At 38.8% G+C, this 12,636-nt stretch overlaps 2 protein-coding genes across 3 annotated transcripts in view; one reads left to right on the top strand and one right to left on the bottom strand.

Annotated features, from left to right (window-relative positions):
* LOC127417409 (lon protease homolog 2, peroxisomal) overlaps positions 1–2,125 on the top strand; it is a 35,282-nt gene extending 33,157 nt beyond the window's left edge. The window contains exons 14-15 of the mRNA XM_051657443.1: positions 163–344; positions 527–2,125. Of these exons, the coding sequence (XP_051513403.1) occupies positions 163–344; positions 527–748 (404 nt within the window). The 3' untranslated portion in view covers positions 749–2,125. The remainder of the gene's footprint in view (positions 1–162; positions 345–526) is intronic.
* Positions 2,126–2,473: 348 nt separating this feature from the next.
* Positions 2,474–12,636, bottom strand: part of LOC127417412 (E3 ubiquitin-protein ligase Siah1) — a 32,479-nt gene continuing 22,316 nt past the window's right edge. For both annotated transcript variants that reach the window (XM_051657452.1, XM_051657451.1), the window contains exon 3: positions 2,474–4,596. In XM_051657452.1, coding sequence (XP_051513412.1) covers positions 3,746–4,596 — 851 coding nt within the window. In that variant the 3' untranslated portion in view covers positions 2,474–3,745. The remainder of the gene's footprint in view (positions 4,597–12,636) is intronic.

Genomic DNA, 12,636 nt, shown 5'->3' with positions numbered 1-12,636 from the left:
AGCAAAAACAGCAAAGCTAGGTGAGACCCACACCTCCTTTTGTTAGTCATTTAATTCATATTTTGCTCATATTTTCCGTTTTAAATTCCACTCTTACCTAATATATTTAACAGATTTTTAATATACTGATTTAAATCGCAACATGTGTTTGAAACCTTTCAGGCAATGATCTTTTGGAGGGTACCGACATCCACTTGCACTTCCCAGCAGGTGCAGTCACTAAGGACGGACCCTCAGCAGGTGTTACCATAGTAACATGCCTGGCCTCATTGCTGAGTGGGCGGTTGGTGCGCTCTGATGTGGGCATGACTGGAGAGATCACTTTGAGGGGACTGGTGCTACCGGTGAGGAACCCAAAAGCAATTTTCACAATCACACCTTTAGGGCATAAAAATACAGGGCAAATTCCAGCCTGCAGCCTAACACGCATTGTTCATGTACTAAATTAATTATTCAAAGATTGTTCATCATTAAAAGTCATTGATATATATTATTAACTTACAAGAGGTGTCTTGTCTTTCTACAGGTGGGCGGCATAAAGGATAAAGTCTTGGCAGCTCACCGGGCCAATCTGAAACGAATCATCATCCCCAAGCGCAATGAGAAAGACTTGGACGAAATACCTTCCCATGTGCGAGCTGACCTGGATTTCGTTTTCGCCAGCACTCTGGATGAAGTCCTGAATGCGGCATTTGATGGGGGCTTCCCTTCAGCTGTCAATCATCCACAAGTTGTTAGCAAACTCTGAGACTGCAGTTGATAGATAACTAACGCACACAGAGTTGCTCAAGACTTTCTTCTCAAAGGATTTTCAACAGTAATTATTAATGTTTCCCTCATCTGCAAAGAATGGCTTTTTGGTAATGAATCAGATTAAGATCCCTTATTCTTTTTCCTTTATTTCTTTAATAACATATAATTTGTCTGTTGTAATTGTAATTCATGTAATTATGCTCCTGTTGATCTGACAACAAAATAAGCTAAAGTTGGCAAAGCCAACTATTAGCTGTTTAAAATGTAGATTATAAATGAATTCCACTTGTTTTTGGAATATTGCATAGGATGTTAATTGTGACACTTAAAAGGTGTAATTTAACTATGAGAGTGTTCTTCATATAGTCTTCATTATTAATTTTCAGATTGGAAAATTTGAATGTTATGTTTAGCATGATGAAAACTAAGTACAATTTTACATAAGCATATAGATTTGGTTATGATACGTCAAATTTGATATGAGTTTGAGATTATATAATTTCCATAATATTTCCATGTTTATTCACAGGGTTTAAATGGATATACTGCTTTCTATGTCATATTAATCTGAATGGTTATACATTAGATGCAAATGCAATTTTCTATCTGAATACCTAAAATACTTTGAAAAGTAACTTACTGTGACATCTAATCCACATATTGTTGCTTCAGTTTGTAGTTTTCATTAATATGATAATTAGATGTATTAAACTGCCAATGGTTTACATTTGACCTTCTTTTGGGAGATAAGAACAATGAAGGCATTCTTATTTGATGATGCTAATACCTGAATGACAGCTTTGGCCTGAATATGCAAGGCATGTTTGGAAATGTCTTAAGATGTAGCTTAGCCAGTTTAACTGAAGCCTGTCAGTTCCATATGGAGGGTAAAAATTAAGCAGTATTTTCTTAAAAACTGCACTAAAAATATTACCCGTTCAATCGTGCTACAAATTGAGAATTCCTAAGCAATTTAAAACTACTCCATTAATTTAGTCTGATTATAGTTGTGACATAGGAATAAAGTAGTTTGCCCTCTAGCAACACAATACACAGCAGATGCACTAGAGCAGGGGTGTCAAACTCAGTTCCTGGAGGGCCGCAGTCCTGCTCCAAAATGCCTCCTTGTAATCTTCAAGCACTCCTGAAGACCTTGATTAGCTGCTTCTGGTGTGTTTAATTAGGGTTGGAGCAAAACTCTGCTGGACTGTGGCCCTCCAGGAACCGAGTTTGACACCCCTGCACTAGAGGATGGCAATAAGAAAGAGCAGTGCTTCTCAACTGTTGGGTCGCAGGTGTATTCTAATATGGTAGCAGATAGCAGGGGAAAACAATGGCAAATGTACATAATAAAATGGAACTACACAAATAATCATACATTGTTTGATTGTAAAATAAACAGATAACCAACTTTTAAAAGGGGAGAAAACACTCTTGTTGATGACAAAAACAATGCATCCAATAAAGCTCTGGAACATTTTGGCACAAAATCTAGAAGCCAGATATATTAGGCAGATGCCAACATGGACACATTGGCTACTGTGTTGGGTTGCCACTTGATGTCCAATTATGTAAAATGTGGGTCCTGAAGCAAAATAATTTGATAACCACTAGCCTAGACACAGGGAACATACAATGCAAGTATCAGGAAATCAGCACCAGTCACACTGGAGTTAGCATCAGCTGTAAATTACAATAAAGAGTGAGAAATTCAAGAAGGTATGAAAAAGATAGATTTATTTACTGGCAAAATAGAACAAAAACAAACAATAAAACAAAATAAAATTAGAAATCAGGACTAGCAACAGTACAATGTATCCACAGAGACGTTTGGCTTTGCTTCACCCTCTCTTGCAAAAACAGAAATACAGACATACAAAGAATAACAGCAACAAAAACATTGACTTACAAAAAGAGAAAAAAAAGACACCGAGGTCTTCTGAAGAACAATATCTACAAACACTGAAGATAAGCCACAATTTTACAACAGCCTTTTTCATTTTCTTAAAAGTCATTTCATAATGATAATTATGACAATAATTTCTTTATAATAACTAGTAATTGCCCTTGTTCCTATCCTGATACTCAATGCAGTGGTTTCTCCAGTGTTTGTAATGGAGGGGTTCCACATCAACATTGTGTGGTTTCGCCTATGCTGTAACAAATATAATCCAGCTGTTAAGTTTAAAATGTGTCCCATCATATTTGAAGAAATGATTGGCTTCATTATTTTTGTAACCTGATTTGATGTGCTTGTGCCAAGTTCTGACTGAAACATCCCTTCAAAACAAACAGGAGACTCACTGCACTGACAGGTAGAAACAAACAAATTCTAAAATGAAATCTGGACTTGTTACATGTTAATGAACTTATCCAGTAGTCATGCACCAATTACCAGAACCTTTCTGTATGGGGAACAAAAAACAAAACAAAAAAAGGCAAGAAAGATGAGACTAGATTAAAACAAAACCTAATATTTGAAAATAAAAGTTAGTGTTTTATCTGAACTGAAATGCAAAATGTCTTGGGGAAACAAAACAAAACGGAAACAAGAACTTGCTCTAAGTGTTGCACCTTTTGAGCAAACACCCTGAAATTGATCAATATTCCCCAACCGCCATCCAGCACAGTGTGCCTTTCCATCGTTCCAAATGCCACATTTGCAAATGTCCATTCCACAAAGGGGGCTTTCCTATAACTTCAAGGGCAATGACGGTTGCTCTCAAAAATGTAGAATACATTAGCAATTTAACATATCTCTTTGTAGCATAAAATTGAGAACCCAGGAGCCAAGTCTGGTTGGATGTGCCAAGCTCCAACCAATACGTTTTTTTAATGTATTTTTTTTATGGTAACTCGGAGCGTACAACAGCAAAGAGTTCCCTAGGTTAGCTATGCCCCTGTCCCCAATGCACAACTCAAGGTATCCTGCGGTGTTTAGAAATGTTGTTTGTCTGCGTGTGTGTGTTCAAGTATGCACAGCTGTTAGTCCTCAGCACATTGATATGGTGACGTTAATGCCCAAGTTGCCGTTCTCTGCGAACAGCTGAGCGATGGAGGTGTCGAACACCAGACAGTCACTGTTCATGATGGCGGTGGCGATGCCCTCATGGATAGAACGTGGCGTGGCCTCCCAGGTGAGTCGCCGCCGGTGGCCATTCAGCTCAAGACGATAGGCAAAGTTTTCCGCCTGTTTCCGTGTGCCAATCAGCTGCACAATGGCAAAGAACTGTTGGTGACCATCGTATTTCTCCTGCTTCTCCAGCACAAGCATAAAATGGAAGCCGAAGCACGACTGCATCATGACCCAGTCCACCGCACCAGGCAGGTTGATGTCTGTGGCCAGGAAGACAATATCCTCACCCTGTAGCGTGGTTATGGACTTGTGCTGGTGTAGCAAGTGGGGCATGACGGCATCAAGCGAGCCCTGCCACTTGCATGAGGCGCCAGGACACGGGCAAGAGTATGGCCGGAATTCACAAAGCTCCTCATGCTCTGCCTTGTCCGTGTGCGGTAACGTGACTTCGCAGCCTGATGAGGCATACTTGCAGGGGAACAGCACAGAGTTGGCCACTTTTTCCATGGCCAAATTGCGGATTGACCCAAGTGGGCCTCTGCAGGTAGGGCAGCAGGTAAGTTTGGGCCGACAGTTGCTACAAACCAAGTGGCCGCTCTGGCACTGCAGGATGGGGGGCAGGACATAGTCGAAACAGACCGGGCACTCAAACAGACTGGCGAGGTCACTGTTGGACGCGGTGGTGCCCGACAAGGTTGGGACGCGCTGAGAAGGAGGACATTTAGAGGTTCCTGTGGGCAGCGCTGTGGCAGTCTGGCGACTCATTTCTACAGAACAGAGAGGGAAGAGGGAGAAAAGAGTTGGAACTGTTAATGCAGACAAAACCAGAAGAAAATGTTTCTCGCAAAATAAACAGTAGACATTTTAAATTGGATCATCGAGGTAAAACATGCACATTTCTGCTGATACATAGTCGTAAGTCTTAATAGAGCTATGACAGTCTCAACCATGCTATGAGCCAAGGAATGCCTTTCCAAGATGCTTGCCTGTTCTCCCTGAGTGGCTCAGAGATATAGCTGTCTAGTGCTACTGATAAATTCAAAGTGGGCCTCTGGGGCAGCTATTTCTGGCATGAGCAAAATGCACAGATCCTCTTGCTTTTTAAAAGCAAGACAGGGAGTGTAAATTTAGATGTTGAGAGCGCATGTCTGCTGCAGAAGGGTTCCTATGGCAACTAGCTGCAGTGAGCAGTGTGTATGGGACGACCTGTGGCTATGACTGTGGGACCGGGGCTCAATTCTTCCATGCTGCATGACAGAAAGAGGGTGTGCCAAGCTCTACCAATCCACCATTATAAATAACCTACATCTACACGTCTATTAATAGGGTGGACAAAACCAACTGCAAATCAGCACAGCATTAGAGAGCAAACAAAAAGCCTGTTTACAGATTTAACACAGACATCAATTAAGTGTCGAATTAAGGGACTAGAGAAAAAAAGGACCACCCTTGCTGGATCAAATCGTCTCTTGTAGAGGAATAAGGGCAGTGCCAGAGGAGAGGGTGGGAGTGTGGATGGACGGCGAGCGATGCATGTAGATGGCTTAGAATCTGCTAGTAAACACATCTGCTCTGATAAAGCCCAAGTATTTTTAGCTCTCTCACTAAGCAGCTCTCTGGGTATAACAACTGAGGCCAAAATTAGCACAAGCACAAAAAGCCTGCTGCTATGCCATCACCAATTCCTCCATACCTTTCTAGACCTGTAGTCAAAGACCAAGGGTTCAGTGGTAGGTGTGGGAATCACAAGGTAACTGGCGATACAAACTCAGTATCAAGGTCACAATGCAATATTATTGTGATTCTTTATATTTGGTGCATAGTGATTCAAAACGATGATACATTTTGATATTTTACTCACTGCTTCTCATTACTCTTCAAAAGGACTTCAGAGAACTGTTCCCAAATCACCAAATGCATTGTTAAATTAATATAAAAAGAAAGTTACAGAAATAATTTGTATGTAACCATTTATTTGTGGACATAAGCAATACAGACCCTCAAATAAGTCTTATATTTGACTGGCCTTTATATATAATATATAGATAGATAGATAGATAGATAGATAGATAGATATAGATAGAAAAAAGCCTTCTAAAAAGTGAACATATTATATATTAAGTCCCGCATTCCTTGCAAGGAATAGTTTAAACAAACAGCAGCCTTTGTTTTCGGTGGTGGCTGATGAATACGGTCATTCACATGAGCAAAGTTGGTTTATTACATAACTGCATTTAATTAGTATAATTTTGTATTAATTATTATTTGCATTTCATGTTTACATTGGATATAAGATAATTTTCATCATCCAAGTATATGGAACCTTTGGAATTCAACACATTTTAACTTTCCAAGGTACTACGCGAAATCTAACTAAACTTAATTAACACCTTATTTAATTTAACACCTTAAATATAGTTTGTTTTCTACTCCAAAACAGATATTGTTTTCCTTTCATCAGACTCTTAATGATTTAAGTAATATCTTTAGGAATATCTGAATGCAAGGCCAGTTTATTTCCTAATATCAAACACCCTTCTAACAGAACATACTGTATATGACACAGAAGGAAATTCCGTCCATAATATATGCATAAAGCCCTTTGTGTTCTTGCACTTTTATTTACAGTGCAAAGCCATAATCATACGCAAGACCACACATAGCTCCTTATTTCTGTGGTTAGGTCAATGTAGCTTGTCTTTCTAAATGTTTTTTTTGTTTTGTTTTGTTTTTTTGAACATTTATGAAAAAATTGTAGCTCAAACACAGACACATCCTATACAAAAAGTCTAATAAATTCCACTTAATAGATTTGTAATTTTAATATGAAACAAACATTTTTGTAAAAATTCCACAGTTACTGTTAATACTGTAAAATCATGATACATTTTAGTACGGGTGATGTGTAATTTGAAAAACCTTTATTTTGGCGCATGCCAAAATAATATAGCAAAGCAGATTCCTTGCGCTAGTTGGTCTGTGATGGCTCGTGCTGCATATTTAGTGTGTACAGTGCAGAATGAGAGATGAATATCATTAACTTTTTAATGCAGGAAAAACCCTGGACTGCTGCCAAACTCTGGATTTGAAAGCGGAAAGTGGATTATCTGAAGCATTCATGTTGTCGATAATTTTTCCGTATTGTGGGTGACGTCAAAAGACTTCCATTCTATCTCAGCGAAAAAGCATTAAAACTGCGGCATCTAATAGACTGTTGTTTAAGTACTAGATTGATTTTTGGTTAAAAGAAAGGTTTTTTTTCCCCATGACCATAAACTTCATGTGGAAAAATATTAATAATATATATATACACACACACACACACACACACACACACACAATACAATATTGTGAGGAAAAATATTGCAATACTTTAACATACTATACATTTTTCCCCACTTCTATTCAGAGGTGATAGAACGATTTTGTTGCCAAGGGTATCACTGTATCACTGCTTATGTATGCATTCTTAGCATGGAACATCATTCTTATCAACCAATCATTGGCCTCATATTATAGGAGTAGGGTTAGGCTTAACCCAGAACAACATTCTCATCTATCAATCACTGCAATCTCAGGGAAGGTTTTAGGGTTAGGCTTGGTTGACAGGAATGTTTCAGAAACAACAAAGGATGCTGATTTACAGTGCTGTGGAAAAGTATTTGCCCCATCCTGATTTCTTTTAAATTGTTTCAAAAAATTAAAATCAAATCAAACATAAAACAAAAGGCAATCAGAGCAAACACAAAATACAGTTTTTAAATGATAATGTTATTTATTGAAGCAAAAAAGTTATCCAATACCAACTGGGCCTGTGTGAAAAAGTATTTGCCCTTAGTTACTAAATCCCCAAATCTATGACACTGCATTCATAATTTGGTTCAACTGGACTAGACACATCCAGGCCTGATTACTGCCAGCCCTGTTCAATCAAATCAACACCTAAATATAACGTTTTTTGCAGCATGAAGTTGGCTAAAAGGTCTCACCCAGTACCACACTATGCCAAGGTCAAAAGTAATTCCAGAAATGATGATTGAAATAAATCAGTCTGGGAAGGGTTACAAAGCTATTTCAAAGGCTCTGGGACTCCAAAGAACCACAGTGACAGCCATTATCTCCAAATGGAGAAAGCTTGGCACAGTAGTAAGCCTTCCCAGAAGTGGCCAACCTTCCAAAATTCCTCTAAGACCACAGCGACGACTCATCCAGGAAGTCACAAAAAAGCCAAGGACAACATCCAAGGAACTGCAGGCCTCTCTTGCATCAATAAAGGTCACTGTCCATGACTCCACTATCAGAAAGACACTGGGGAAAAAATGCCATCCATGGAAGATGGACCACTGCTAACCCAGAAGAACATTAAGACTCATCTGAATTTTGCCAAAATCTTTTGGGAGAATATTCTGTGGACTGATGAATCAAAAGCGGAACTGTTAGGAAGACAGGGGTCCTGTTACATCTGGTGTAAATCAAACACAGAAATCCACAAAAAGAACATCATACCTACGGTCAAGCATGCTGGTGGTAGTGTGATGGTGTGGGGATGCTTTGCTGCTTCAGGACCAGGGCGATTTGCAATAATTATCCACGTTTCCACTGTCGGGCCAAATGAAGGTGTGCTAGCCCAAGGACAGTTGCGTCCCCATTGTCACTTCTGGGGCTTAATCGTGCCTCCTCTGGGCTTATTCGGGGCCAATGGTCAATGGCCTTTGGCCTGCTGATTTCCCTTGGGCTTAAGAAGGCCAACTGGGGATTGAGGTGCGTTCAAAGTCAAAGTTAAGCGAGACACTTTTGCTGTGTTTCATTCAAGTCGGATGTGGGATATTCCTACTTGAATTCTCCAAACTCCAACCATAAAGGAATTCCATTGCCAGATGCTTGGAAAATGATGTTAAACCAAAACTGCAACACTCCCGTTAGCATAACAGGGGTTTGACTGTTTCCTAGCAACCCAAATGATAAACAATGCTGCTATGGTAGCATTTGTGCAACAGGTGTACAATCAACAAAAGAGTTTCATTTACAGTTTTGTACACCAGTCTCTGCAAATGTTTGTTAAGCAAGCTTTTGTTTATCACTAACTTTGTACATCTCTGGGTGCAGACATATTTGTGTGACATCACGCACCTGCATCTCAGTGAAAAAAAAAAAAAAAAAAAAAAAATTGCGGACACATTACAAATCCATTAATATGCACAATGGACAAAACGGTGCCCAAAGGAAGAACTTTCCATGGTTCGAGATCATGGACAGTGTGCTGGGACATCATCCTGCTGTTAGTGGAGAGAACACTCGGGATACCATAGCATTTAAAGTCAGTGAGTTGTCAACGTTAAATTATCTTGTTAGCTAGCTAACATTTCCATTTAATATAAACTTGATATTCTAGATAACTAGATAACGTGTGTTTGATTGGCTTGTGAGGGTGGTGTATTAAAGGCGGGTTTTAGGGCAAAGCTGTGGGGCTTTTGGCCCGATGGTGGGAATGCAGGGCGATTTTGGTCTTGCGGCTTGTGGTCCGAAGCCATTGACCCCAACTGACCAGTTTATGGCCCTGGCTCGCACTGGCTCAATAGTGGAAAAGCGGCTAATGAGGGAAACATGAATTCTGCTCACTACCAGAAAATCCTAAAGGAGAACATCCAGTCGTCAGTCCATGAGTTGAAGCTAAAGCACAGCTGGATTATGCAGCAAGACAATGATCCAAAGCATATGAGTAAATTCACCTCTGAATGGCTCAAAAGAAGCTAAATTAAAGTTTTGGAGTGGCTTAGTTAAAGTCCTGACTTGAACCCGATTGAGATGCTGTGGCAGGACCTTAAATGGGCAGTTCATGCTCAAACCCTTCAATGTGGCTGAACTAAAGCAGTTCTGCAAAGAGTGGACCAAAATTCCACCACAGCGTTGTGAAAGACTGATCTCCAGTTATTGGAAGCATTTGGTTGCAGTTGTTGCTGCTAAAGGTGGCACAACCAGCTATTGAGTTTAAGGGGGCAGTTAGTTTTTCACATGGGTGATATAAGTGATGGATAACTTTTTTTTGCTTCAATAATTTATATATATATATATATATTTGAAAACTGTACTTTGTGTTTATTCAGGTTGCCTTTGTTTTATGTTATATCTCATTTGAAGATCTAAAACAATTTAATATGAAAAATAAACAAAAACAGAAGAAATCAGTATGGAGGCAAATACTTTTCTACAGCAATGTAGGAACATGAGCCTCAGATTTTCTTTTGGGGCGTGAGAATTCCAGGCTTCACATCCCGGAAGAGCCCCAATTTACACCTGAGCTTATGTGGAGATGAGCATTTTTGGGATATCGCAGAAAATTACTGGATGAAAATACCAAGATGCGAATAAAATCTAAAATGGGCATAAAAATGTACACACTTGCTCGAAGTGGATAATTTTTTTATTCAACAAGACGTCATGTGCATACATTTTTTTATTCAATAAGACATCATGCGCATAAACTAGACACATAGGTGCACATAGAAAAAGTTATGTGACTGAACATTTCATTCATAACTGTACTAAGCAGTTGACCAATATCACTGCACAACATCTGAAATGTTGCTCTGGTTATTCTGAAACTCCAAAACAAACACGTTTTCGTTCCCAGATATAAGGCATTTGCCACCGATCACAAACAAACATGAGGTACACAGAATATTTTGTCTGGGTGCTCTAAACCGCAAGTAATTTATTACATTTAACTTAAATGACAGTGACTTCCCCAGTGGCTAAAACTTCCATTTTGGGCCATTTTCCTCAAAAGTGACAATGTTCTCTTGAACACAGCTATTTTGATGTTTTTGGATAAATTAAATTTGTATCTTGGATGGAAACATAACTAATGATATAACGAGAGAAGCAAAAAGTGTCTGTTTGTTGAGCCAGAGAAACAGCAAGCCAACCACCAAACATGAAACAGGCTGGAGCAGCCAATCGATTGCTCTTGTACATTTATGACAGTACCAATCCTGCTCTCCATTAAGCAGAGGATTAACGACAGCTGAATTTATGAATGCGTCTCACTAAAAGGAAAAAGTGTAAATTAATTGGATTTTGGAGATTTTGTGAACAGACCAAAAAACACTCCTGTCAAGTTTAGAATAGATTTACAGCTTCAGAAATACAGCCTGAATGGTGAGAAAGAATTATTTATGGTTACTGACTTTTATAAGTTGTGGTTGGCAGGGAAAATAGGTTACTTCTGCCAAGGCTAAAAAAAATTAACAAAAAAAAATCCATCAGAAATCAGTTTCCCAAGGGGGGGGGGGGGGGGGGGGCAGAATTCCAGAGCAGCATGTTCAAACATCATGTATTTGTTCATCCTTCTGATGACTTATCTTAAATGCTCTTTAATATCATTTGTAGAGGCAATTCAATCAATCAAAATGTAAAAAAAAATAAAATAAATAAAACTCCCATTATGAGTCCAATCTGGTTTTATTTTGTTTTTTTTTTGTGCAAGTTTTTGTGCAGTGTGGTAGCAGTCCTTATGGCATTGCTGATTTTCTTTAAGCTCTGCACTGTCTGGGAATCAAAAGAACTCCAGCAGTGCTGAGCTGCTGTGTCATTGGAAAATTTGCAATCCATCATATATAGCAGGAAATCCTGGAACCCCAGAGGAAGCGGTTAGAGCAGACTCATTGTCAGGTCCTCTACCGAGTTAGGAATACAGAACATAAAAGGGAATTCTGAAAGCCTATGGTGCCCAAGCTAGGGTTTATAAACACTGTCTGCAATGCCTAATAGCCAGGTTAATTTAATACACAAGATTAACAGAGCCTGAGCCAAGAGATCAGGGTAACATTAGCCTGAGGTAATGACAAAGTAAGTTGGGCAAGTCATTGTGGGAGCCCCGAAACATATTCTATGCAAGAATGTGAAAACAAATGCTTCTGCTACATGAGCTCTATTTCACACATCTTTGCATTCAGTGCAAGTATGTGCATTCTCAGCATTGCCACAATGGCCGCTACAGCAGGCACTAGTGCAAGTAGTTTTCTATGGTCAGTTTTCTCTTTTAGGCAAACTACTAGCATGGTGGAGAAACTGTCTGAATAGAATCTTGCTGATCATAATGATGTTAGTTAAATTGCCAACATGTTTATAGCTAGCTACCTGAATAACAACATCAGGTTTAAAGACACAGATATTTGAAGATGATCCTTTAAAAGGTTTGTTGGAGTCACAATCACACAAGAACCCAATTTATGTACAGTGTAACCACATGGTTACAATGCTTTGGCCAAGCATTGGATTTTGGTCATATCGTCCACCCCTAGACACCATTATGTGAAAGCAGACCCAATGCTTTCGCATACTGGTGTCTAGGAGTGGACGATATGACCAAAATCTTATATCATGATACGAGTTATATCACAATAACGATATAAATCACAATATAGTAATTTTTTATAAAAATAATACAAATTGGCTTATGCATTAAATAACCATTTGAAATGCCTGTTTTTGGGTAATGCAGTCAGTGAATTACATTTAAATATTTGCTCATATAATTTTCTCTTTATTTCGAGCTTGACAATAATCAAAGTACAAAAATACCAAACTTGGTTTAAAATCATTCTTACCATAATGCTAAATTTCACATTATGCCCCATTTCAGTCTATGATGTTGACCAATATTATTATAAACTTTCCTCAAGAAACTTGAGATCTTCCCAAAGCATAGAAAATAATACATAAGTAAAATAAATAAATAAAATTATGCAACAAAAATAAACCCTTCTTGCACAAAATATCAAATAAATATATAAACACTTCTTGCA

This window comes from Myxocyprinus asiaticus, chromosome 26, assembly GCF_019703515.2.
Source record: "Myxocyprinus asiaticus isolate MX2 ecotype Aquarium Trade chromosome 26, UBuf_Myxa_2, whole genome shotgun sequence".
Taxonomy (NCBI): Eukaryota; Metazoa; Chordata; class Actinopteri; order Cypriniformes; family Catostomidae; genus Myxocyprinus; species Myxocyprinus asiaticus.
Note: the sequence above shows the minus strand (reverse complement) of the source record. Positions and strands in the feature narration are given on the sequence as shown.